General features: G+C 38.7%; 1 protein-coding gene across 2 annotated transcripts in view; it reads left to right on the top strand.

Moving 5' to 3' along the window:
- Nucleotides 1-312: 312 nt before the first annotated feature.
- Nucleotides 313-27,127, top strand: part of TRAPPC10 (trafficking protein particle complex subunit 10) — a 43,898-nt gene continuing 17,083 nt past the window's right edge. For both annotated transcript variants that reach the window (XM_075098659.1, XM_075098651.1), the window contains exons 1-12: nucleotides 313-532; nucleotides 10,419-10,500; nucleotides 11,139-11,274; nucleotides 12,376-12,572; nucleotides 14,280-14,475; nucleotides 15,577-15,688; nucleotides 16,729-16,976; nucleotides 19,296-19,442; nucleotides 21,012-21,126; nucleotides 22,312-22,388; nucleotides 25,060-25,151; nucleotides 26,339-26,479. In XM_075098659.1, coding sequence (XP_074954760.1) covers nucleotides 442-532; nucleotides 10,419-10,500; nucleotides 11,139-11,274; nucleotides 12,376-12,572; nucleotides 14,280-14,475; nucleotides 15,577-15,688; nucleotides 16,729-16,976; nucleotides 19,296-19,442; nucleotides 21,012-21,126; nucleotides 22,312-22,388; nucleotides 25,060-25,151; nucleotides 26,339-26,479 — 1,634 coding nt within the window. In that variant the 5' untranslated portion in view covers nucleotides 313-441. The remainder of the gene's footprint in view (nucleotides 533-10,418; nucleotides 10,501-11,138; nucleotides 11,275-12,375; nucleotides 12,573-14,279; nucleotides 14,476-15,576; nucleotides 15,689-16,728; nucleotides 16,977-19,295; nucleotides 19,443-21,011; nucleotides 21,127-22,311; nucleotides 22,389-25,059; nucleotides 25,152-26,338; nucleotides 26,480-27,127) is intronic.

Here is a 27,127-nt window from a genome sequence, read left to right as displayed (position 1 = left end):
CCCGCTGGCGCCGAGACAGCGACCGCCCCTCCCCAGCTCCGGCCCCGGCCCGGGGGCGGGCGGCTGCACCCCGCCCCGCGCAGGCGCTCACGGCCCCGCGCTTCCCCTTTCTCCCACCCGTGTTTTCCGGGTGCACGGCCGCGCTGTGCCCGGGACGGTGTCGCCCCACGCCGCCGGGTCGCGGCGCTCCCCGGAAGCGGTAATGCTCGGCCGGTGATCCAGGAAGCGGATGAGCCGTCCCGCCTTCCCCTCCGGAGCGGCGCTGCGGGGACGCGGGGAAGGGGGTGGGGGGAGGCGGGGGGTGGCGGCAGCAGGCCCCGAGGCGGAGCGGCCCGTCCTGTCCCAGCCCCCCGGCGGGGGGGGAGCGGCGGCGGCGGCGGCGGCGTTGTTTCCATGGAGCCGAGCGGGCGGGGGAGCCGGGGCTGAGGACCCCGCCCGCTCATGGACCCCGCCGCGGCGGCGGCCGCCGAGGAGGAGGGCAGGGAGAAGCCCCCGGTGATCTACACCATGGAGAACAAGCCCATCGTCACCTGTGAGTGCGCCCCGCGGCCCCGGGCGGGCGTTAACGGTGGCCGCCGGGGAGGGGCGGGGTGAGCAGTGGCCGGCCGGAGGCGTGCGGGGGCCACGGCCGGTGCCCCCCGCCGGGCCCGGGGCGGGCTGCCGGTGCCGGCGGCGGCGGCAGGCCCGGCCCGGCGCGGGGCTGAGCGGGGCGCTGACAGGGCGGGAAGGCCGGAGCGGGCGAGGCGGCGGCGGGCTGCCCGCGGCTCCGGGTGCCGGCCCTCGGGGCTGAGGGAGGCGGCGCCGTACGGGGGGCTCCGATGGCGGGTTTTGCCCCTTTACCGGGTCCCCCCCTTTTAATGGGAGCGAACACACTTGGGTTTGTTTCTCTTATGCTTCAGGGCTGTGGTAAATAACAAAACCGGATGTGGTGCTTACAGGTGCTTAGGGGCAGAGACTCAATACAACAACAAATCTTAAACCCCAAACTTGTTGCCGGCGAGCTTTGTATAGTTTTGCTTCGTGTAAGAGAAGATGCAAGAAGTAAGACATTCTCTGTGGTGAGGGGAGGTTCCCACCCATGGATTCCCACTGACGTTACGATTTGATCTTTACTGCCCTTTGGTTTCGTCTCTGAGGCAGTTTATTTAACAAAACTGGATCGTGTTGTTCCAGCGATGAACTAGTTCTTTCAGGTGTCAGAGGCAGGTAGCTGGGATGTGTGCGCCCTGGTCCTGGTGTAAAACATCGGCTCCTTTGCTCTTCCAGGTGTAGAGGGTTGCGCCCAAAGTTCACTTAAAAGAAGCACATGAGCGATGTCGATAGTGCTCTTAATAAAAAAGTGAGGTGAATGAGATCAGCGTAGAGAGTTCTGCTTCTTTTTGTAACAAAAGTTAAACAGTGGCTGTTCGTTCTTGGTCAAAAGTATCTCAATCAGTGACATAACAAACTACATATTTGCACTTTATCAGCAAAATGCTGGAAATGCTTTAAGTGCACGTGAAATAGAAAGTGTTTCACAGGTGTGTGTTGTCTTATTACAAAGTAAGCATCTATTGATGTTTAAGGTCTTAGACCAATATTGGTATTTAGAAAAAACATCCAACTGTAACATCATAACTATATAATTATAGAACTCTGCGCATGTATATTTTCTTCAAACTATTTTATAAATGTGCTTTCTTCTTTCTTAGACTTTTTTTTTGGATGCACTTCATTAGCTGAAGTCAGTGGTATCTGTGTTGAATCTTCTGCACTCACCTACTTCAAGACTTTTGAAATCCATTTCACTTCAGGTTTAAAGTCAGAAAAATGTACATATCGGAAACATCTGAAGGATACTGTTGCCTTCCTTGTTGGTGTTATGCTACTGTTCAGGCTGTAGTGGATTGTTTTTTAGATTTGTTGGCTTTATCCCGTATTCAGAATTGGAGAGGCTCTGTGTGTGGTGGGAGGGGGGTGGTGGTGGTGCACATCAGTCCTTACTGATCCCATGCGATTTGAGTAAGTAACATATCTTTCTGTCTGTTGAAGTACCTGCAGTTTTACCTCAGGCTTGCTTTTTTGTTGGTGAATGCAGAAAAGAACTTTGGCCTCTTTGTGCAAGGAAATTTTCAAAATTCCAAATGTTAAATTTAATCAGATTTCAGTCAAGCCCAATTATCTGATACTGAAGATAATATTAATTTCATATAGCGAGTGATCATACTTTATGGTTGCGTACTTACAAATGAGATATGAGGTGAACATTCTGTATCATTTATATGCCTTGCTCCTGGACTAAAGGAATAATTTCTGGTGCTGCGAACAAGCATGACAGTAGTATATGTACTGGTATGGACTAGAATGGCTTGGCCTGAGACAAACTAATCTAGAAAATAAGGCCACTTGAACTAAGTGCTCAGGGATGACATCTCTGCTGAATGTAGTAGGGGTGGATTGCTGCTATTTTAAACTAAAACATTTGCTTTTAATGGGCAATGCATTTTGCTTTAGCTGTTTTAGTTTCCTTTTTTCTCTGTCCAGAGAAGTGGAGTACTTAAGAGGCCATAGTATTTAAAAAAAATGCATTCAACAAAAATGACTTACTTGAAGAAAAGCTCTTCTAAGCATTATATTGCCAGTGACTAATGAGGAGGTGAAGCTTGGCTTTCCAGGGAAAGAATTGTTGGCTCGGCATCGGTTTGTTGGAAAATGCGCTCAAAGCCACAATATTAGAAGCTGTCCAACAAATACAGTTGATCTTCTGTTTTGTGGTTCTGATTTCAGGCAGCTGGATTTGTCTGGGATAACTGCCTTGCCTAGCAGATGCGCATAGGGAGAAAACAGACCTGCAAAGGGATGGCTAGTTTTTGGTTATATGAGGGAAGAGTGAATGTTAATTAAGATTGTGTCTCAGAACATAAGTATTTCCTTTTGCTACAAGATTTAGCTTAATCTCTGTCGGGTAAACATTTGTATCATGAAATATTCCTGTTAACTCTTAGGGTTTATTCTTAACAAGGGAGAACCGAGGAGAGACTTTTGTCTGGAATGGAACTTGTTTTTAACACTGTGCATACCAGAAATGTTTTGTAAACAAATGTTTTTATCTACTTGAAATAAATTTGACAGTACTCTGAAAGGAATGCTTCTTTGGTAAAGAGAGTTATGCTTTCAAATCTGCGAGTTAGTCTGTGTTGTAACAGCAGTTACTTGCTGTATATGGTACAATCCTGAACTTGGCACTCTATGTAGGTGCAGGGCTCAGCCTATAGATTAAAAATGGCAATTTCCACGTGGCTTGTGTATTTGATGCCAGTTGCAAATGCAGTTTTTGTCGCTACCCTTTTCGTGTTAGTCCTGTGACTTAATAGTTTCATCCTCAGGATTTGTCTGTGGAAGCATTGGCCTTGTATTTATGGTAACTGTATTACTCGCTAAACCTGGTAGTTTTGATAGAGTTGAGGTTAATAGAATTCAGCTAGACAAACTGTCTAACCAAAAACTTCTCAAAAAATTTTATCCAGGCAAGCAGACAACCATATTTTGTAAGCGTGGAAAAAGTAGTATGTTCACGGAAAGATGCTGTTCCTTTGGTTTTGTTTTTTTTTTCCTTTTCTCAAGATGGAAGCATCCCATGTAGTATTAAATCACTGTTGTCAGCTAGGACGGAGTGCCATGATGATTCTTTTCAAAATCAGTTTGAATCACATTTTTGTACTGTCGGTCTTACTAGATTGTAAACCCACTGGGGAGTTTCACTGTTCAGCTGCAGTTATGTTTGCTCTGGCATGTTACCTCGTAGACTCTCAATTCAAGTTTGTAGCAGTTTATCTTTATTGCTACCAGACCTTGTATGTTCACAAAGCATTTTGAGTCGGCTTCTGGCTTTCTCACTGCTGTAGAAATACTATTTTTAGCATCATTAATTTTTTTTTATTTGAAGAGGTAAGTTGAGCGTTTGCATCAGATATCTTGAACTTGGGTAGCTTCTTTGCAATGTTGACTTAATATAATCTTTAAAACAATTCAGGTTACTTTCCTAGGAAACGTAAACAATGTTGCTTCCTTCTTACGAGTCCTATTTGAAATATTACTTTGAGAAAGTCTCTGGAACTTTAATATAATGTTTTTGCACGTATGTATCAACCAAGTGTTCTGATTAAAGAAGCTGCCCTTTTGTAGCTGGTTTGCACTTAAATTACTAGCTCTGTCTACCTATATGAAGAGGAGGTTGAAGGCTGAAGACAATCCTGCTGAGTGAAGTAATAAAAAAGTTTTTCCAGAGCTTTCCTGCCAAGCTCTTCATATGTAATTATCTTCATGCAGTTGTTGAATATTTCTCAGCTTATAGTATCTCTTTATATATATATTGTGTGTGTGCATATTTGTTTTCACTGTCAATACTCTGTCTTAGTACAATGAACTTTATATATAAATCTTGGGAGAGAATAGGATGCATCACTTTCATCTAGTCCGTGTTCAGAATGTGCTGTGATACAGCAAGAGCAAAACCATCAGCAAAACTGTTGTAGGCCCAAAAATGGAAAACAACTGCAAATATCTACAAGAGCAGCTTAAACAGAAAAGGTTAATAAAAGTAAAAGGGGGTGGGTGGGAAAAACTTTGCATCTTTTTGGAGTGAAAAATAAATGCTTCCAGTTAAGAATATTTTTTGGGGACTAGAAGAGCTTGATTCAAAAGTTCTAGTTCAAAAGTTACTAGTAGGTAAGTGTAATAAAAAAGAATGTGCCAACAGGAAGTGGCAGGTAGCCCAAGTGATTAGAATGATTTGCTGCTAGTGAGACCCTTTAAACAACTATATTCTATATATTCTTTTTCCCTGTTCTCAAATAGGACTCTTGTCTGCATTGTAAGTCATCACTATCATGTAGTTGATCAAATATTATTCTGTACTTCAATACCTGATTACATATGTCATGAGAAGCAGCAGCATCTTCTTGTTAGTGTTAACCCCTATTTTACAGATTTGGTAGTGCAGCAGTAAGTAAAAATGTAAAGTTTCACTAAAAGGATTTTCTTCTGCTGGCTTCTAGTGAATCAGCTAAGGTTTTTATACATCAATTACACTGTTTTGTGTTTTGGTTTTTAGACCTCCTTTGAACATGCATCTGGGTTGGGTGGGAAGAGGACAATCTTTAAAAGAAACAAATACAAAAACCCCCATCAGTCTTCCAAAACTTCTGGTGGAGCCACTTATAATAGGCTAGTGAATAATAAAAAAAGATTCACAGCAGAACTTTTTACCAGCAGAAAAATAAGTGGGATCAGAAAGGTTACCTGTGACTGATATTTGGGCATAAAAACTAAACAAAACCACACCAAAGTGTAGTCTTGGCGTTGAGCTCTTTTAAAGGTATTTGAAGCCTTTTATCTCAGTTGACTGAGTTTGTCATTGGTATCAAAGAAGAATATTTGTCTGCTTTAGTCATCTGACCCCAGGAGTTTTTGTTTTACACTGCCTGTGTAGTTAGTGGGTTGGGATAATTTCCTCTACAGGAAAAAAAAAATAATTGTGGGATATTCAGAATCTGCAGTGACAAAACCTATAAACATTGAAGACATTTGGAAAGTGTTAGGAAAAAAAGTAGCTTCTTGGGGATTTTGGGCAGGCATCAAACTAAAAAAAGTCAATATTGGATGGTTCTTTTGTGTCAGACAGCTGCCCCAAAGAGTGTGTGTTCCTCTTGCGAGTCCTGGTAAGGTGGTCATTCCGGTTCTCATATCATTCCCTTGCAGCAGAACAAGTGTCCTAGATAGGGATGGAGGGACAGGAGGATGGCTGTGTTAACTTGGTCTACCAAAATGTCAGGGAGGAAGACAAGGAGGAAAGAACAGAGAGAAGAAAAATATGGGATGAATAGCATAAAATTCTAAAAAATAGTAGTTTGAACATTGGTGTTTTCTTTTGGAGCTGTTTTGATTAGGATACTTGGTCACCTTTGCATTATGTTATAACCTAAACAAAGGATGTTTTGGCATTAGGTAGCCACTTCAATTCTTGGCTAACGTTAGTTTCAGAGTTTTTCCTCGGGATTAGATTTATGGTTATGAGCCACTATGTAGTGATACAGCCTGTCCTTGAACAAAAGATACCGACATTCTTTACTGGTTTACATAACAAGTTTTTGCAGCCAGGTTCACAGTCAAGATTCAGTTGAGTAAGTTTTGTTCCTCTTTTGCTTGACCTGGCCATCTTAACATTGTGGATGTCAGTTCGGTGGACACCAGGTCTTTGAAGGTCATAGGAATGTTTTTAACTTACACTGATTCGGTGTTTGATTAAGCCTTATCATAAAACCCTTTTAAGGTTCTGCTGCTTTATTTGCATTTGATGCCTGGACAGATACCTGTTTGTCTTAATTTGTTTGTGAAGTTTTTAAATAAGTGGCAAAAGGCATGCCTTCTCAACTTCATAATGTGGAAAGAAAGGAAACACGTGCTTTCTCCTTTCTTCCCTTTGTCCAGAAGTGTTTCTATTTAGCATCTTATCATTTGAGCATTACTGCTTTCTATTATTTTGTTAGTTAAAATAGGCTTTACCACTTCACATACAGAACCACCCTTAGTCGGAGTGGCATCGTGTTCAGAATTCATTTAATTCAGTTAGATACAAGCAAAAATTTCTGTAGTGGTGTGGTTTGGAGTTTGTTTTTTTTTAATATATATTTCGGAAAGTAGATCATGGATGCAGCAACTACTAATGCCTCAGAGGCATGTGTAGAGAACAAAATGAGTTCTACCATGCTCAAGGTCTCTTGAGTCATAGGAATCTTGCACAACACCACTCCAAAACTAGTCATCTTTCAGGGCTTTTTTATTGTTACTTGGAAAGGTTGTGCTCTTATTTGTCTACTTGCTGTGAAGCATTCCCCTCCCTCCCCGCAGTCCAGTAGCAAGCAGTTAACAATTTAATGTGCATCCTGGCAATTTTATGGTCCTTACTACTAACTAGTCTTGATGTTTGTCCTGTGTCAGTGCTGTGCTAGTGTTGCCTGCCGATAACTTCATTTTCAGTGTCCTCGACTTGAGCAGGTCAAACGTGCTGATTACAGTAGATGCAGGGTCTAGGCAAGCAGAACCTGAAATGGTATAGCACTTTGGGTGTTTGCAATAAGTGGTAGCGATGTTTGGTCTGTGTTCAAAATACCCAATGTATTTTGTATTGAAGGTCTGTTCTGGCCTTGATCCTGAAACACATTCTTACATGTTTTGTATATGCCCTGAAAACCAATGCAGGAGGAAAAATTGGCTGTTTTTAAAATGAATATACCTGGATAGGCTGGAGGAGTGGGCCAACAAGAATCTTATGAAGTTCAACAAGGAGAAGTGTAAGATCATGCACCTGGGAAAACATAATCTGGGAGTGCAGCCCAGACTGGGATCCACCTGGCTGGAGAGCAGCTCTGTGGAAAGGGACCTGGGGGTCCTGGTGAACAGAAAGCTCAACATGAGCGAACAGCGTGCTGCCAAAAAGGCCAACAGGATGCTGGGTTGCATCAAAAAGGGCGTCACCAGCAGAGGTAAAGAAGTCATCATCCCGCTCTACTCAGCACTTGTCAGGACACACCTGGAGGACTGTGTACAGTTCTGGTCCCCGCTATACAAAAAAGATGTGGACAGGCTGGAAGGGGTCCAGAGAAGGGCCACCAAGATGATCAAAGGACTGGGAAGCTTGCCATGGGAGGAAAGGCTGGAGAGCTGGGTTTGTTCAGCCTTGAGAAAAGGAGGCTTAGAGGGGATCTCATCATCATGTACCAGTACTTAAGGGGTAGTTACAAAGAAGATGGAGACTCCTTTTTTACAAGGAGTCACATGGAGAGGACAAGGGGGAATGGGCACAAGTTGCTCCTGGGGAGATTCTGATTGGACACCAGAGGAAAATTTTTCACAGTGAGGACAGTCAACCACTGGAATAATCTCCCCACGGAAGTGGTTGACTTGGCCATGTTCGACACTTTCAAGAGTTGTCTGGACAGGGTGCTGGGCCATCTTGTCTAGACTGCGCTCTTCCTAGAAAGGTTGGACTAGATGATCCCTGAGGTCCCTTCCAACCTGGGATTCTGTGATTCTTTCTTAAGCTGATAATGTGATGTGGTTGTCTGGAATAGCAGGGTGCTTAAACTTTATAAATTACTAGCTCCTCTGTGTTCTGGAGTAGCCCTTTTTACTCAAGATGTTGAATTCTGAAACTTTTTTGTAGCATACATAGGAATTCTTGGTGCAGTATGGAAAGCACTTTGTTATGCTCCAGAGGTAAAATACATAGTTTGTTCTTTCACTCAGGCTCCAAGCTTCATGGGCTATCATTTTGATGTGGACATTGTGCTGTTGCTAAATCACTAAGCCATATTTCCCTTTCTCTGGGCAGTTGTGAGTTGCAACTGATCACATTGAGAACAGTTGACTGTTCTCAATGGCCTGGCTCATAGAGATGTTGTAACATGGTATAAGACAGCATTAACAGTATGACTAACACTTGCTTCGGTATTTATTTTAGACATTTGTTTATAGTCTTAAATAAGATTTATTATGGTATATGTAATTCAGAAGACGATGAAGGTGAAGTTTATGGGTTTTTTTTTAACTGTTCTAGGAAATTGTATCACTGAATTGTATCACAAGCTATTGTGGTCGGACATCAGAAGAGCTGGCTTTGCTTGTTCTGGCATTTAATCCGATTTATTATTTTTTTTTAATTTTTATTGTGTGGTAATAGAATTTTCCTAGTGGCTGATAATCAAAATAGTATATATGAGAAAATTGGGAAGAGCTGAGTGGACTAGGAAAAGGGTTCCCAAGATAAACTAGGGCATACTAAGCTATTATGGAGGTAATGCCTGGCAGTGTGTCAGGAGATGAGGTTGCATGGTAGGAGGCAGAAGAAAGGATGTCAGGTTCTTCTCTAGCCTTAGCTCGCTGTTCCACAGGAAGGTAAGAATTTCTTTCTATTCAGGTTGGGCTGTTCAATGGCAGATGATTGTGAAATGGAAACAGGTGGAAAACTACCAGGAAACAGCAGAATTACCTAGATGCCTGTTAAAATCTTAATTGGAAAATGTAGCTCTTCAGCTCAAGAGATCCTGGGGAAGGGTGGGGCAAAAGTAGAGTCTCTGTAGGAGGAAATAAAGGATTTTTTAGGATTAAATTGCAGTCTCTGGTAGAGCAGAAGGCAGCCAGCTAAAGATGAGGCAGTAAGGAGAAAGTACAGGGAGGGGAGAAATAGCTGTGATAACTCAGGGCAGCACATAGATGAGGGGTTTAATAAGCAATGCCATTAAACTAGTATGGGCCAACTATTTCTCCCAAATTTAGAGAGTGCACGTGACATAACAGATTTTAGAGCTATGATCAAATGCAGTGGCAAATATATGTTTGACCTTACTCCTTCTCATTCTGATACGTGTGTTTGGCAGTCATCAAATGCCATGGCTTCTGTTGAAGTATCGTGAAAGACTGTTTGGGCGTTATGCATTGGCTAGTGTGGTTGGCTGGTCAGTTTGGATTCAAACATGTCTGACATAGTACCTTGTTCCAGAGTTTCCCATCTCTTTGCTCCAAGATGCTGATAACCATCAGAAGTTTGAAGAACTTAACTTTAAGCCTGTGTTTTCCTTGTCACGTCCTCCCTGTACGCAAAGGAAAAGAACAGAATTTAAGAACTGATATTCATAGGCTACTGATAACATATTTTTTCTGTATGGTACACCCTACATTTTGTTCTGTCTTGTATGCAAGTAGCTAGCTGCTCCAGTGGTGTTGCATTTACAGCTGTTGTTCTTAGCCCTAGTGATTAAAGCCTAGGCACAGATCTGTGTGTCAGCGTAGGGCCAGCTCCAGTGGACCTGCAACATGTTAACAGACCTGATGTTTCTGAAGGCAGCAAGAACAGTGCAGACGGCAGGAAGCTGCTCAGTGTTAACAGCAGCCCCAGAATACTGGAGAGGAATCAAACCCAGTAAAGCACAGAACATATGCTAGTGCTAATTTTGTTTCAGTAGGGCCAGCTACAGAAGGGATGTGAACCACTGTCTAACCAGTATTCTGGTTTGTGAAGGCCAAATTCTTGAGAGCGTTTAAAATATACTTTGTTTAGCCAATGACTCTGGCTATGGAGCTCCTTGTTTAGTTTTTTGAGTTGGACCAGCTATATGGATGATACTCTCTTTGGTATGTGGATTATGTAGCTCTGTGGAAAATAGCAATAGGAAGTTATAACAGCATATGTATTATGTGCCTTGATATAGTGTTAGAGAGCACGTGATTTTAAAAAGTGTAGTTCAGTGTTAGACTCTGGTTTCCATATAGCAGACAAAATTACATCTTTTTATTGAAACAACAAACCATTAATAATATACCTTATTAATCTCTTTTCTAAAATTTGCACAATATGATAGATTAATGCCTTTCACTTCTAGGTGCTGGAGACCAGAATTTGTTTACTTCCTTATACCCTACGCTTTCTCAGCAGCTTCCTAGAGAACCCATGGAATGGAGGAGGTAAACTTACATTTTATTCTGTGATACTATTTCAGTGCATGTTTTTAGACTTGAGAAGGTATGTATATGTTGTGCTCTGAGAAGCTTAGATAGTCAAGGCACATGTTCTTCAGGATGATCATTTCCACTCAGCTATGTTGAACTTCACCTAAAGAAAAATGATAGTAATGCTGTATTTCTCTTTTTGGTTTTGTGGTTTGTGGGTTTGTCTTGGTGTGCGCTTTGATTTGCTTTGTCACCCATGCTCTGAAAGTGACATACTTTCTTCTTAATGAGAATATAGGTAAAACTTATGTGCAATTAGATGTACTTTTGTGCAAGAAGTTTGGTATGACACACTGTGTTCGTATTTAAAAAAAAGTATTTTGGGAATTTTCTTTTAGAGGTCCTGGAGATGCAGAAACATCTTCTAATGAAAGCTGAAAAGCTTCTAGCTCCTGTTCTTCCAAAAAGGAGCATCTATTGCATTTCAAGTGATACCAAAATTTAGCTAACTTTATACAAACTGCAGTAAGCATAGTTTGTGAGTTTCCAATACCAGAGTATTTCAGTTTATTCCTCTTCCCCAAAACATACGTTCATTTTTGTATTCCTCTATGTACGTCTTATCCACTAATTTCAGTTTTTAAATTTTGTAGGTCTTACGGCCGTGCTCCGAAGATGATTCATCTAGAATCTAACTTTGTTCAGTTTAAAGAGGAGCTACTACCCAAAGAGGGGAACAAGGCCCTTTTGACTTTTCCCTTTCTTCATATTTATTGGACAGAATGTTGTGTAAGTATCAGGAAAACATTGTGAAAAAATGAGTACTCAGATTTAAAAATGAAATAGTTTTGACTTTCTACTTGTGGTCTCTGTTTTTTGTCACTTGCTTTTCGTGTTTCTTTGAACAATTAAGTCTGCTTGCATCAGCATGCATACCCAATATTATTGGAAGCAAAACTTAGCTTGAGTACTTTTTACCATAAGCCGTATTTCCTTCTAATGTTGCTTGACACTAAGAGAACAGGCTTTTGAATAACCTACTTTCAGAACTTCTGTAATGAAAAATAGGATCTGACAGTGTTACTGCAGTAGTACAGCACACTTGCTTCATAATACAGAAACGTGGCCGCAGTATTTCAGTTATGATATATTCACGAGGTTAAATCTTAAGATACATATTTTTTTCTTTAGTTCATCTTCCATGTCTGTTGGGTATTAGTATGTGTCCGCAATCTAAACTGGGCAAGATTTGGAATGTCTTAATCCTGTTTATCTACAGTTCACTGCTTTTGGTTGGCCCGTGTTACAAATTAGTTACCCACTTGAAGGACAAAGGTGACATTTGATCTGTGACCAGTCAAAAAGTATCCAGAACAGCCTTAAGAGTTGTCTGAATCGATCAGTTTAAAACCAACACAGAAGCTTAAAAAAAAGTGCCAAACAACACTTTCGTGGTTTGATTTTTATGAAAAAGCTTTTAAACAGGTTAAGATTTGAGCAGTGTTCAAAGGTACAAATATCACCCTTCTGGTACTGTGCGAGAATAAAACAGTTCAGTTTTGTAATTTCAAACATGTTTTTGTTGTAAAGGTCAAAAATGTGTAAAGTAAGAGTTTAAATTATGTTTAAGAATCTTAATTTCAGTAATCTAAAGAATGACAATACACCAAATACTAAGATAGATTTACTGTTAATCAAAATACTAGAAATAAATTAAATTCAAACACCAAAACCTTACTACACTTCACCTCATTTGATTTCTTTCAGTAGTGAACTTTTTTTCACTAATTCTATTTGATATGTCTTTCTGTTTGTCTTCTGTTGGAACAAAATTTGCCTTCTGAAATTGTTCAGAATGTCTGTTTGATGATTCACCACTTCTCATCCCAGGACACGGAAGTGTACAAAACTACAGTCAAGGATGACATCACCAAGTGGCAGAATGTTCTCAAAGCGCACAGTTCAGTGGACTGGCTAATTGTGGTAGTTGAGAGTGATGCCAAGAAAAAGAACAAAACAAATATCCTTCCCCGAACCTCTATAGTAGATAAAATAAGAAATGACTTCTGTAACAAACAAAGTGACAGGTAAGCATTCTGCTTGCAAAGGTGTTAACCTTTTGACTAGTGCGCTGATTTAAAAACTCAGCTCCTGATGTAATGGGCTCCTTGCTCCCTTAAGGACTTTCCTTGATGTCCAGCATTCAAACTGATGGTACCGTAAGACCTATGCTTTGAAGAAGACTGACGCAAGCAATAAAGGGAGAAGTTTATTTTCAGTTCTTCCTCGATTCATGGTGGCTTTGAAATGTGTTTCAAAAAGCTTTCAAGTATCTCCTCCTAGCTAAGAGAGGTTTAAGGGGAACAGTGTGGTAATAATCAGATTTTAGAACTTCAGGGGTTTTTGTTTGCTCAGGTGCTTGCAAAAATGTTACCAGAACTACAGGTAGTGGGAGTGAGGTGAGGAGAGTATGAAGCCAACAGGGCTTATTTTTTACCATTGTACTTTCTGCCTTTCACTTAATCACCTTTTTGCTATGAGATAACTTAAAGCCAGTTTCTTCAGATGTTCTTATGCTAAGAAAAATTTATAATGAATATATGAAACTGTTTCTGCTTTCATTGAAGTCAACAAAATACACAAATCTTAATTTGAAACCAACTTTATTAGGTAGTGTCTTCCTTATTCTGAAACATTGCCCTGAATCTATTATATGTTACATTTTTGTCTTTTAACCTTAAGAGTTAACGTTAAACAGGAGATTTTCCCCCTAAGAATGAATGACAGGATAAACATATGAAGCTGAAAAGAGTAGATGGAAGCACTCATTGTACCTTGGTGTGAGCTGACAGTGACTGGCAGGTCAGCATGTTATAACACGCTCTACATTGGCAGCACTTTCTTTGTACCTAGACGGTGTTTGGTATATTACTGGATTATTTGGGCAAATAGTTTGGACCACTCTGATTCAGTTTGCTTTTGGTTTCTAAGTGATTGATTGGCTTGGTTTAATTATTTTGCTATAGGGTAAGAAGACTTTTCTAACCAGAAATGGTGTTTTACTTGGATGAGAGATTTTCCTGCCTTTAAGAGATATCACTACTTTTTTGAATGTTACTAAATTGTGATAGAAAAACTGAGGAAATAGAATGCTCTAAAAAAGGCTGATTTATTTGTGAATTAATGGAATCTGATTATTTATTCATTTTCTGAGAAAAGCAGGGGAAGTTTTAGCACATAGGATGTGTAAAATCAAATTGAGACACTGTAAGATTATATTATGGAGGATTATTTTAAGTTATTTAGGAAAGGCTGACTATATGTGATCTAATGGCTCTTCATTTGTTCTTGCATAATCCTTGCCAGGAGTAACTATAATTACTGTTCTGCTGATTTGTATTGCTAAGAAAGCTTTTTTTTTTTCCCCCCCCTTGAATAGCTACAGCATTACTTACGTTTAAAATGTATTTGCTTCAAAAAAAGTAAAGCTTTATAGTACTCATTATGTGGAAAACACTTAACTCTTCTCATAAACTGATTCACAGACTTAAACGTACATGGAAAAGTTTTTAAAAAGCCATCAAAACCCAACCAGACAAAAAGCTCCAATGTACCCACCCCCAAACAAACAAACATAACCTTCAACCTTAGTTTTTACCTCTGACTAGTGTTGAATGAAAAACTAAATTTTATTCACTCTGGATCTGTCAGGTATGCACAGTCTTCAGCTGTGCATTTATATGTGAATTTTATGTTTACCTCCTCAAAAATAATATTCATCAATCTCTTTACAGATGTGTCGTACTTTCTGACCCTTTGAAAGACTCTTCCCGTTCTCAGGAATCTTGGAATGCCTTCCTGACCAAACTCAGGACGTTGCTTCTCATGTCTTTTACCAAAAACTTAGGCAAGTTTGAAGATGACATGAGAACTCTGAGAGAAAAGAGGACTGAGCCAGGGTGGAGCTTCTGCGAGTATTTCATGGTCCAGGTAAGAGTCTCTTTTTATTGAAGAAAGTACTTGAGTCTTAGTTTTAATAATGGCTTTTTTTTTTCTGGTTGGCTTTCTGGTGCCTTTTAATGTTCTGCTCATGCTTTGAGGGTTGGGGCAGGAAATATGAAAACTGGTAGAAGAGCAGCATTTTTAGATCTTGTTTGCAGCAGGCTTGTGTTACATTGTAATACAGTGCTATTACAGAAGCAGAATCTTCTCAGGCTTGTCAAAGTTTTACAAACCTCAAGTGAAGCAAACAAATTGCATCAATAAAGCATTTTAGTAGTTGCTCTTGAATTTTGGGTAAATGTCCCATTACTGTGCCTTTGCCACTTGAAATTGGTATTTAATAGGAATGTTGCTATGCTTTCTTGCTTTAGATTATTATCAGTATGTGTGGAGGTGATATTTAGAAAAGTGTCTGAAGTGCTCCATATAAAGAATGCCTTGAATTCAATTTTTTTATATTTCTAAATACATCTTTGTTTTAGCTGACATAGAGAAAAGCAAGAAACTCTTCTTCGATAGAATTAAAGGTCTTGATTCCTTTGGAATTTTCTGGTCCCTGTGCAGTGCCCTTCTATGCACCAATTCCACCTCATCTTCATGTCTCCATTGACTTCATGCGCTACCTCTTGCATACAATATATCTAATTCTCAGACTTTTTCTACTTACCACTTTGGCTCTTTTCTCTGCGTACAACTGAACCTTTATTGATACTGCAATTAGTGCCTTCACAATGTAAACAGAGGGGAAAAAAATTAATCTTATGGGAGATAAGTCTTCAGCAATTTTTTTTTAAACTCAAATTTTTAATAGATATATGAACAATATCTTGTAGTGAATCAAGATCCAGATACTCAACAGAATTTACTGGCATATCTGTATGACTTAATCTTCTTTTGTGAACCTCCCTGTGTTAGGGAAAAATGGTGCATCTGCTACGAAGGCGGGTTTTTCTATACGTGTGACTACTGGAAGGGGAAGAATGTTGGAAAAAGTAGTTCCCAGAGCTCTATGTATGGATGGGGGCAGGCTGTAATACCAGATATTAGTAGTATAGTAACATGCTCCTTGTATTGCTTGTGTGTCAAAAGGAAGAACTGGCCTTCGTCTTTGAGATGCTGCAACAATTTGAGGATGCGCTAGTGCAGTATGATGAACTGGATGCCTTGTTTTCTCAATACGTTGTCAACTTTGGGGCTGGTGGTAAGTATCTTAAAATGTTAAATAAATGTTAAGTGTATTAATTTCTTCATTATGCTTCTGCTGAACAGCCCAGTGCTTTGGGTACCATGCACGTACATGAGAGAAAAAGATGGTACATTGCAGTGAAGATGCACTAGGCAGTTTGTGCTCTTGTTTTATGATGTATCCAGGCTCAAGTTTACATCAGTTATAGTCTATTGAAGTTTTGGTTTTCATTTCTGAGGCTTAGAAGCAATTTTTAATGAAAACCTGCATTTTGCTCTTGATGATCGTTACAAATGGAGCCCTGAAACTCTGTAATTATATAAGTATTGATCTGGCTGAGAGGCAGTTGCTGTTTTCACAGCTCACTGCTAAGTTATTCAATAAAGAGCTTCCTGGAGAAATGCATTCAGTTTTTTCCTCAGCAAATTACATGAGACATTTGGTAATCACTACAAAACTGAACAGAAATACGTGCTTAATCTGTGCTACAGTAAATTTAAGTTTCTCTTCAAGAAAAATTACTGTGCAAGAAGTATCAAATAAATGTAAACTCTTTTAATGAGGTAAAGCATATGTTATATATCAGCTTTAATCAGGTATGTGTTATGAATCTGGTAAAAACACGGTGCAGGAGTAGTTGCAGTGAAATATATTTGTCCTTACTGTACCTGATGCTACACCTGAAAGTGGGGGCACATCTATCCAGGATGGCTGAGTTAAAAATACTTAAGTAGATAAAGCTTGTTTGTTTTGAACTTCAGGTAGCCTTAATTGCTAAGAAATACATTACAAACTGATTGCCACTATACTAATAACAAATATGCAATTAAGACAAAATGCCTATGGGGTTTGAATGTTCTGAGGTTCAGTTATCTACTTAGCTATGAAGGTTCTGCTGGTTTTGTTTTGTTCTGTTTTTGAAGTTAATATCTTAAGTCATTTATCCATATGATAAACTTTAGAAAGAATAAGCCAGCTCGCAACCTTGGAGGGAGGAAGAAGGGCTTTGATAGAAGGCAGTGGTTGACTCTTCGATATTAACTTTATTTACTTAGATGGTGCAAACTGGCTGACATTTTTTTGCCAGCCAGTGAGGAGCTGGAATGGTTTAATTCTCCGAAAACCAATAGACATGGAGAAGAGAGAGCTAATTCAGAATCAAGAAGCTACTCTACTGGACTTGCGTAGTTACCTATTTTCTCGCCAGTGCACGTTACTAATCTTCCTGCAGAGGCCATGGGAGGTTTCCCAGCGAGCACTGGAGCTTCTTCACAACTGTGTGCAAGAACTCAAGCTATTAGAAGTGAGTCAGTGTAATATATTCCGTTATGTGAATGATTTTATCCAATGGTGATCTAACAAGATTTTTGAAGTTTAGATGTTGGTGACCAGAATACAGTAAGCACTGTCTGTGAGTTATCAAAATGATGCTGTAATAACAGATTGTAACAATGCTACCGTTGAATGTTTCATCATGAGGATGTCTTTGGAAAGAAATTTGGAGACATCACATCTGAAAGCCAAACCTGTATTTAGTTAAAGTATTCTAGTCTGCACCTGGAAAGTTAACTTCTTAAGCTGGTAGGTAATTTGTCTGCTTCTTTCCTGGATGTATTACCAGTCTCTTGAACTATAGTTCCCATGATTTAAATCTATAACAGTGTTATATTGAAGAAAATAAGGCAGAGAGGTTAATATGCTGGTACGCAGGCTAGTCATCTGTAACAGAGAGCAGTTTTGAACTAGAAACACTATCTACAGCAGGGCTTCTTACTGCTGTGCAAGTTGGATGCTGCTTTGATCGCCTTCTGTGGTTCTTACTTGGTGATTCCTTTTGGTGCCCCGTAACGCTCTTCTGTGTTATGCATGTGTCTGCAACTCATCCAGTGGCAAAAGAAAGAGATGGAAACAAGTGACAGAGGTCAAAGCTTTTTGTCATGTTGCATGCCTCCGTGCTTTACCCCTCCTCCCTCCATACTTTAGTTTCTGCTGTTTTTTTTTTTAATTCTCTAAAGAGGCTTTATCAGGGATGTTGTACACTGATCATCCTCCATGTACGACCACAGATGTCTGTAAATTGAAATACATCTTTAAGAACAGCATAGTCTGCATGAGAATATTTCTGGATTTCATCTTGTGACTCATCTATGTCCTTAATCCCGTGGGTGTCTCGTTCTCTGTTAGTTTTGTCTGTGCTATTATAACAGTAGCCGCTAACTTTTGCCTGTCTGACATTGTGGTAGTAAGTTCCCTAAGTTCCATCTGTTCATCTGCATTTAAAAACAGAAAATCTGCATTGCTAACACCTTCATGTATTCTAAAACTAACATGTAATTCCCATAGATATTATGTTCTCTGTGTGTGTGTTGTGGTGGTTTTTTTTTTTCCAAAATAAATAACATGCAGCCTTCTAAATCTCTGAAGGTACTTCCTGCAGTTCCCCTTTTGCTCCACCCCAGCTCTGTCCTGTGCCTCCAATGTTTGGGTCTCTTCTCTGCACTCTTATTTCTGCTGTTTCTGTCTTGAAGTGGTAATCCAAACTGAACACAAGTGTTCAGGCTGTGAGGCAGTGACACCTATTTGTGCATACCATGTAGTTACCCCTGCTGTGATCATTGTTCTTAGTACAGGCAAACCTCCTAATATGACTTGACACCACTGAATACATAGCGGAAATCTAAACTACTCTGTTTTTATGATCTTCCTGAAAATTCTTTCAGAATTCAGGGTGCTTTTTGGTGTTGGGCTTTTTTTTGTGTGTGTGTGTGTGTGTGGTGGTGTGGTGTTTTTTTTTTTTTTCCCAAATGCATTGTGCTTGCATGTTGAGCCTTCCTACCACATTAGTCAAATACCTAGTTTATTACGGGTTTCAAGACTTTCATAGTCTTTCTAAAAGGAATGTTTTCACGTTGTTTATGAGCAGGACTTTGAGACACCATTATTGTGATCTTTAGTTATGCTCACCTTTATCTTGATTCTTGAAATACTCTGGTATCAAACTCTGTCTTCATCATGTCCTACACAGATAATCCCTTCTTTGTGTGTGTTTTTTTCTCCTTTCTGTGTTTTTTTGGTTGGTTGGTTGGTTGTATCTCCATTCTTTAATTAGCTGTCTGTGGCAGATGTCTTATCCTTTGATTAACAAACTTATTGTTGCGAAGCAAACTTAGACTAATTTCTTCTTTTTTTATGTTTTTTTTTTTAATATACTTATTGTACTTTTAATTTCAGTCTCAGATCTGATGTCTCCTTAGGAAAGTAGTAATATATTTACAGAAATTTTTCCTAATTCTGCTTTCCTTAGGCTTAGCTTCCAAATTTTTGGAATGTTTTCTGAGTCCTAGTACCTATTAGTCCCCTTTTCCTTCTCTTTCACCTTCTTGGGTGTATCAAATATAGTTAATATAATCACTATTTAGTTGCTTAGCTGTCCTTGTTTCATGAACTAATGTATGTAAATTATTCAAGAGGTAGTGAGAGTTGGCCTGTTTTTTATGTATTCTTAGAGTAAGCTCCTCCAAGAGGCTCTGCTATGGTGTATCAAGAAAAGTATTTTGCTTGAAGTATTTTCTCATCTGACTAATGTTTATTTCCCCAGCTAATTTTATCTGTTCATCTTCAGGTCTCTGTTCCTCCTGGAGCTTTGGATTGTTGGGTATTTTTGAGTTGTTTGGAAGTGTTACAAAGAATAGAAGGCTGCTGTGATAGGGCTCAAATAGATGCAAATGTTTCCCACACAGTTGGCTTGTGGAGCTATGCCACTGAGAAGGTGAGCAAATGATGTTTTGCAGTTGCGGTATTACAATTTTGAAGTAGTCTATTTGTTCTGTAGAACAGATTTTGTACTTTTTAGTGTGGAATTTAATAAGGGGTTCTGTATATTGTCTTGAGTTTAGTCCAGATGAGACATCCAGGTTTATATTCACTTTTCCCACTGTCAGGTGAGGCCTGGGAATAACAAGGGTGTGTTCAACTCCTTGTCTGTCCCCCCCTCCCTCACCACTAGTTGGATAATGACTATCTAATTAAAATCCAGAATTAACTCGATCCATGTCAACTGAGAAGAAGAACCATGAATCTCAGTTATAGCAGGGGAAGCTGCTCAGATTTGGATGCAATTACCATTATACATAGAGATTAAAGCAATCTGTTTATACAGTTCCTTATTTCTTCAGTATGCTAGTATGGTAGTAGTAGACCCCTAACTTCAGTGAAGGTATTATCCTTGGCGGCTTGTGAAAGAGGCAAGTAAGTAATAATTTGCAATTTTTCAGTTACTGCTCCTCACCATAAAATAAAAGTTGTAAAGTAGTCTTTTCAGTTTGGTTAAGCCCCTTCCCTAATCACGTGAATGCCTTCTCAAGTTCAACTTGTTCCATTTCTATGAAAGAGGTGGTGTCTAAGGTTGCTAAAGATGACAAACTCCAGAAACTACTGAAACAGCATACTGTGATCTTCAAGAATGTTTTTGAAGAGTAGCGTAAGCTCATCCTCTTGTTTGCATAGCCAGTAGAATATTTTCTATTTATTTTAATCATCTTTCATTCATATTTCAGTAGACTTGGGAATCCTCTAGCTGACCCTAGGAGGTCCTTTTCTTAGTGCAAAAGCATAGAAAGATAATTTCACCTTGAAGAGTTACTGTTTTAAAAAAAAAAAAAAAAGGGTGCGGGGGAGAGCAGAATAAAGGAAACAAAGAATTGTTTAAAGTGGTGATGGGTGCATCAGATTCTTCCCATGCTCCTTACATGTTTCTGTGGAAGGTGTGTACCTGAGTTGGAAATGTTCCTCCAATTCATAGCTCTTCTTAACACAAAGGATAAAGGGAAAAATTGTGGGATAACAAGTAGCAGTAAGGTGGAACAGACTGAATGAAAGAAGTTTAGCAACTAGTGACAAAATAAAGTGGAATTAAAAAAAAAAAGTTAATGGCCATCCCCATTTTATTCTGTGTAGAGTAATATGACAAGCCGAGACCTTTTTTTCTTTTGTGGGTTTGCCTTGGTAGTTGAGTTATTCTAAATAAATTAACCAAATGACCAAAAGAATGGAACTTCTTTAAGACAGTATTCTCTGCTCACTTCTGGGTATCAAGTGCATCAGTAACTTATATGTAATTTAATTCTTAATAAAATTATTTTCTGCTGCGAGAATAACAGTTACTTTTGAAAGATTCTCTACTTTCTTCCCATGAAACAACTTCAACACAGATCTTACAAGCAGTATAATATGACAGCAGTGGAATTGTCTTGTACTGTAGGAATGACATAATAGAATAAAAGGAGTTTTATATTGGTTTTGTAGCCTATTAAAAACAAGCATCTGGTTTCTCTTATAGTTAAAATCTCTGGGTTATCTGTGTGGACTTGTGTCAGATAAGGGACCCAATTCAGAAGACCTTAACAGAACTGTCGATCTGTTAGCAGGGTTGGGAGCAGAACGCCCTGAAACAGGTATTACCAGGAATGTACGCATTCTTTCCAATAACTGACATTGTCTTAAATACATAGCATATAAGTACATCAGTAATAACAATTTCCAAGTATCCCTACATTATATATAAACATTGATAGAGCTTTGTTATCTCACGTGAGTTCTTTTCATGTGTGTCTACTGCTTTAAGTTATCAATGCATCTCCTTGCTGTTGCAAGTAAAGGTGTTTCCATTAATGCTCCATTTATCAACATTTAGGTAAATAGTCTTGAACAGTACTGGTTTTGAATAAAGTCTTTAGTACTTTCAGACAAGTATTCAAAATATAATTATTTGAAAAAGAAATGGAGCATCCTTGTTCTGATGCAAATAGATAACGTGCAGCTGGAGCTATGAAGTGATACTATTTGAGTTGAAGTGGTATTAGAGTGGCTGAACAATCAAATTTATTTACTCCTTGTGGATTTTATCACTCACAAAGATATTTCTGAAGGAAGAAGCTTTCAGATGTTAAATATGCTAGAACAATTAGTATCTTTGAAGCATTAGCTTACAGGCTGACGGGTCACTTGCTTTTGTAGGTATGATGATGTGTGATTCTTAATTCAGTGCTGTGGTGCACGTTGTCTTTATTTAAAATGGGGCCTTTTTTCTTCTAGAGATATTGACACGTATTTGGTCTGGCAAAGACTTTTAAATTGAGCAAGCTACTTCAGACAAAACCTTGGTTTTGCTTGCCATTCTCCTTTGAAGTGCATTGTTTAAAGTAGTAAAATGTCTTTAAATGACAGTTTATCTGTCACGCTGATAAATCCAGCAGTGGGGAGTTGTGATAATATTCTCTTAGCACAATGTGATATTTAAGTACAATTGTATGTGTTTCTAAGTTGAAAAAAAGTTATGACATACTGTGTGGAGAAGTTAGTACAGTTACTGTATTGCTCTTTACCTTTACCCTGCTACCTTGAACATCACTCTCACATGCATGCACACACAGAGTTGTGAAACAGCCTTTCTTGATCTTATTTTAGAGCCTGGGGAAGAACCTCATGATCGGTCTCTGAGTGTTAGTGACATTTCCAACACAAAATGAGTTCTTAGTTTTCTCTCCACTTTCTACTGAAGGAGAAAGTGGTGGTGGGGGGTGTTATTACAAATACATTCCTATTTTAAGTGACACCTCTTGTTCTGCTTTTTTTTAAAGCCAATGCATCACAGAGCCCTTATAAGAAACTTAAAGAGGCCTTATCATCTGTAGAAGCTTTTGAAAAACACTACTTAGTAAGTATGAGTTTTAGTTATTTATATTAGTTTTGCATGCTTTCATTCTAGATTGAATAGGCCCAAAATTTTCAAACCTGAGAAGATAAAATTGAGGACATAAATCTGTATTTTTGTATTTTGGTATCAAAGGTTATTGCTTACACACTGAATACAGCAGAGCTGTCTTGCTTTACAACTGGAACCCTGTATGGGCCCAAAGTTTCATGTATTTGGATTAACTTTAATATTTACAGTTATGAGTTGGAAGTTGTTACCTGTAAGTATGTATACTTAGTTATTAAAAAAGCCAATGTCATGGCTATCATATTCTGCTATCCCAAATTCATAATTAATTGATCTTCCCCAGAAGAATATTGATGTGTGAATTCAGCTTCCTTTTGAATGGTTTAGACTTGCATCTTGCAATGGGTGTCATGTGGTTTAAGTTATACTGTTAATTTTTTTATATGAACTGTAGGACATCTGTGGATAATAGAGTTGGAGCTGGCATAGATTGAAACATTAGAATTCTCATTGTGCTTTAATATGCATGTTTATTTCCTGACAGCTCCCTTACTGAGGAGCCATTGTAATGATCTTCTGTTTTTTTTCTATAAAAGATTATGAAATAAAACAAAAAAAACCCTGACTGTCACAAGAGTGTGTTTGGTTTTTGGGAGTGGGATTTTTTTGCCCTTAAATAATTTTCCCTTGGAATTTCTTACATTTGCAGTACTGCTATTAAAGTTTTCAGTTGTCTGGGGAAAAGTTGGAGGAAAACTGAGCAAATTTTTTAAAAATCTGAAAACTAGGTGGTATTTATTTTTACAAAGTTTTATTGAAAGAGTCCCAGAAGATTTCATCTGGAGATACCAGGTTTCATTTTTATACTTCATTTCTTTATAAAGCTAGTTGGATAGCTGGACCCAGGCTAAAATCTTCAGAACTGCTAGCTCCTCTTACATATTCAGTTCCAACTTGCACCTGAAGATCTCAGCTAAATTCATCAGTATCTTCCTAAATTTAAGAAACTAAGTGGGATCTGCAGAGTTTGCCAATGAAAGAATTGCCATTCCTGGCTGTATTTCTGACTGCACTCTTATGCAACAGAAATTCAGATATCAGATACACTATAAAAGATCGTCTTCTATGTAGTTGTCACATAAATATATATAATTCATATATGCCTGTATATTACCCATGTATTCAGTGGAGAACAACATAGAATTAGTTAAAATTTCCAGACACAGCTAAGATACTTTATTTGCGTTTCAAATTTTAATGAGTCTGGAAAGTAAAATGCAGCTTTTCAGACACCTTGAAAGCAAGAAGCGATGAACTTTTATTACCAGAAAAGGCTTTGCTCTCATTCAATGGCTTGTCTCATCCAATAATTTTCAGAATCTTTTGTAAGACTGTCAAATCTTCTACAAACAAGCGTGCTGGCTTGTACCTTAATTTGGGGGGAATGTAGCTTTTCATTTGTATATGTAGCTGGTGTCTAAGACCTCTCTGGTTATACTGATCGGTTAAGGAATGATCACTTAGTTTATTGTAGGATATTGTTGTGAGTTCTTAAAGATGTGATTTTTCTAGGCTCTCTATATGAAGCATAAAAAATGGCCTGAGAAAGACTTTGGGAGCTCATTTTAGGTAATTTTCCTGCCCCATAGGAATAGATGCTTTCTAACAGATACTCTGCAAAATATTTAGGCAGTTGGAAGCTCTTAAGCAATTTGTTTTGAAGGATAGAGTAGTTCTCAGTACACTAAGTGAAGCAGAATGAGCTTCTGTGGAAGGCTGCTGACAGTCAGAAGAAGCTGTGGGTTTGTAAATATGATGTGAAATATTTTTGTGTATCTGGTTGGGGATTATACTTGAGAAAAAAGTTTGGTGGTATAAAGTGTGTGTTGTAACTACTAATTTTGTGAGAAAGATTTGTTGCTGTTATTGCAAGGTGAGGAAGGTGACATGTAGACTGTTGTTGCATTGGAAATGAAGATTAAAGATGACTGAGAAACTTCCAATTTGGCATTGCATAGCTTCAGGCAAAATTCCTTTAAGGCACTCTTGCAAAAATACTTATTCTGATTGTAATTTAGAATTTTGCATTTAGTTGTTTACATACTGCAAACTTTCATATACTTAATGGTATTATGTGCAGCTTTAGTAAAAGAATCATGTACCATGTTCTGTATGTAGTTAATCTGGTTCTGAAGTATTAAGTGGGAGTCTCTGGGGCAAGCTCTGATATTGTTCTAAATATGTTATCCTGTGGTGTATCCTGGGATGATACACTACGCAATCCTGCAATGATGATCAAACGGCCTATAGTCACTGAGAGATAGGAGCTTTCAGAAAAAGACATGAGGATTCAAGTGTAAAGAAGTGCTTGAAATAGAAGCTTCATCTATTGGTGGTTTTGAGTTGCCTTATCTAAGTTTTAATAGCCTTTTTCTTTTGCTATTTATAACACAGATGTGGGATAATGACCAACTGCAAAAATTGAGTGAAGATGATCTGTTAAAAACTGCTCTGTAATGTGTGCTGGGGGCAAGGGGAAATCTAAAAAATGACTCATTCTGGTCATTTTGTTGTAGTAACTTACTTACTGGCTATGAGTTTGTGAAATACCATGTAGCTACTAAAAATATGTAAAGCTTATAATAGTTTCTTTTCTTTTAAACAGGATCTGTCACATGCCACCATTGAAATGTACACAAATATTGGAAGAATTCGCTCAGCTAAGCTTGTGGGAAAGGATTTGGCAGAGTTTTATATGTAAATGAATGCTTAAAATGTCTTAAATGCATTAGCTTTGAAAAGTTTTAATATAATCCTTGAGGAAAATATGCTGTATTTAAAAAGGAATTTTTAAAAGCATTATTTAAAATGTAAACATACCCTAAGTTTCAGGCTGTATTTCGGGGGTGGGGAGGAGGAAAGAACACTGGCAATTTCTTTATATCAAACTCTAATCCTCACCTCATCATCTAGTTCTTCACTTTAACTGTCCTATGTTCTTTGGCTTGATCCTTTCTTCTCCTAGGGAGAAAAGGGCAATGGTGCAGGGGGAGAAAGAGATAACTTTGTTTACTATGGCCTGCTTTGTAACATGGCTTCTGACTTGTTTCAAAGTTTATAGTTATCTTAACTACATATGTGTATATATATAGCTAAGAAAAGCCAGAAAACATGTTATTTGGTGAGTAATCAGTTTCATATTTGAGATTATGGTTGCAAAAGGTTTGTTTCCCCCACTGTGAAACTTAGTGATTTTTTTTTCCTGATTTCCAAATATGTTTTTTGTGTTTTTCCCTGCTGTTAAATTCCACTATAGGAATCGCCTGCATTGGTTTTCTGTTTCATTTATTTTTCTCATTTAGAAGAATTTGGGAGTCCGAAGTGGGTTTTTTTGGGAAAACATGTTTGAGCATGCTTCTCACCTACTTTCACTAAAGCAGTCTGATCTTCTAGTCGCAACAGATTCTCTTAAATTAACTTAAATATTCACCTGAGGGAATAACATTAGATTTAAAGACTACCATGGAACTGCAGTGTAGTGAGAAAATGATGTTTTCATTGACGCATTTTCCTGCTTTAAAATTGCCGAGGAAGCATATTTTTAGTTAACTCTCAGAATCTTGAGGTGGCTATTGTTGCGTTTGTGTGGGAGGTAGCTTCACCTCACTCGCTCTGACTTGGGATAGATCTGTATATGAAGCCTTTCATTGACGTGGTATATTTCTACTAATTGCAATTCTGCTTGCTTAAGTGCGTAAAGGTAGGCCAATATGTTGATATGTACCAGCCAAATAAAGAGCATAATGGTCCGCTGCATCTTGTTCTGCATTCATATGCAGTGTTCCTCTCCCATCCCCACTCTTTGAAAATGTGTAGAGCGTTTTCATGGCTGCAAAGGTTCTCCTTGTTTTTTACACTCTGTACTCATTTCTTTATTTTTAAAGGAGGAAGAAGGGTCCACAGAAGGCAGAAGTCTATCTTCAAGGAGCACTGAAAACTTACCTTGCTGAGGGCTGGGCATTGCTTGTCACACATACGAGAAAACAGTTAGCTGAATGTCAGAAACACCTTGGGCAAATAGAGAAGTATCCTCTAAAAGGCAGAGCCAGAAAAATCAAGACCAGAGAAATGATACTTCTGATTACTTTTCTGACATATCTCTAACTTCTATTTAACAGTAGAGAACTGCCAAACATCAGACAGCTGGCTTATTTCTTTTTTTCATTGTTGCTGTTCATTTGGGGAGAGTTGGGTTTTTGGTTTTGGTTTGTGTTGTTTTTTTTGTTTTGTTAACATCTCATTCACTTAAAACCTGTTGCATTTGGTTGCTGCTCTCCGTTTTAAATATGTCTATGCTCTAGAGAGTGGTGCAACGTGGAGAGTGTAAAGTTTGTCATTAGTTCACCAGATACTACAGAGGATTTTTATGATTGTACTTCATCATTATGGAAGTTTTTGTGTGGGTTGTGTTTTGTTTTTTTTTTTTTTTTCATTTAGTAAATATGGCATTATAGTGTCTTCCTATATGAAGGAGCTTAATTTCTGGGCTTTCTTTCTATAACTGCTACCACCTTGTTCCTGTATCTGACCTGGCAAAGACTCTTCTGGTGTTTGTAATGGTGACTTTTTCCAAAAGTTAAAACAGAGACTTGGAAGGTGAAAATCTTGTGGCTTTGGTGTGGGGTGTGGTGTTTTAATATTTTTCACTCATATTTATTTTTTATTCCTGGCTT

Source organism: Phalacrocorax aristotelis, chromosome 1 (assembly GCF_949628215.1).
Source record: "Phalacrocorax aristotelis chromosome 1, bGulAri2.1, whole genome shotgun sequence".
Lineage (NCBI taxonomy): Eukaryota > Metazoa > Chordata > Aves > Suliformes > Phalacrocoracidae > Phalacrocorax > Phalacrocorax aristotelis.
Note: the sequence above shows the minus strand (reverse complement) of the source record. Positions and strands in the feature narration are given on the sequence as shown.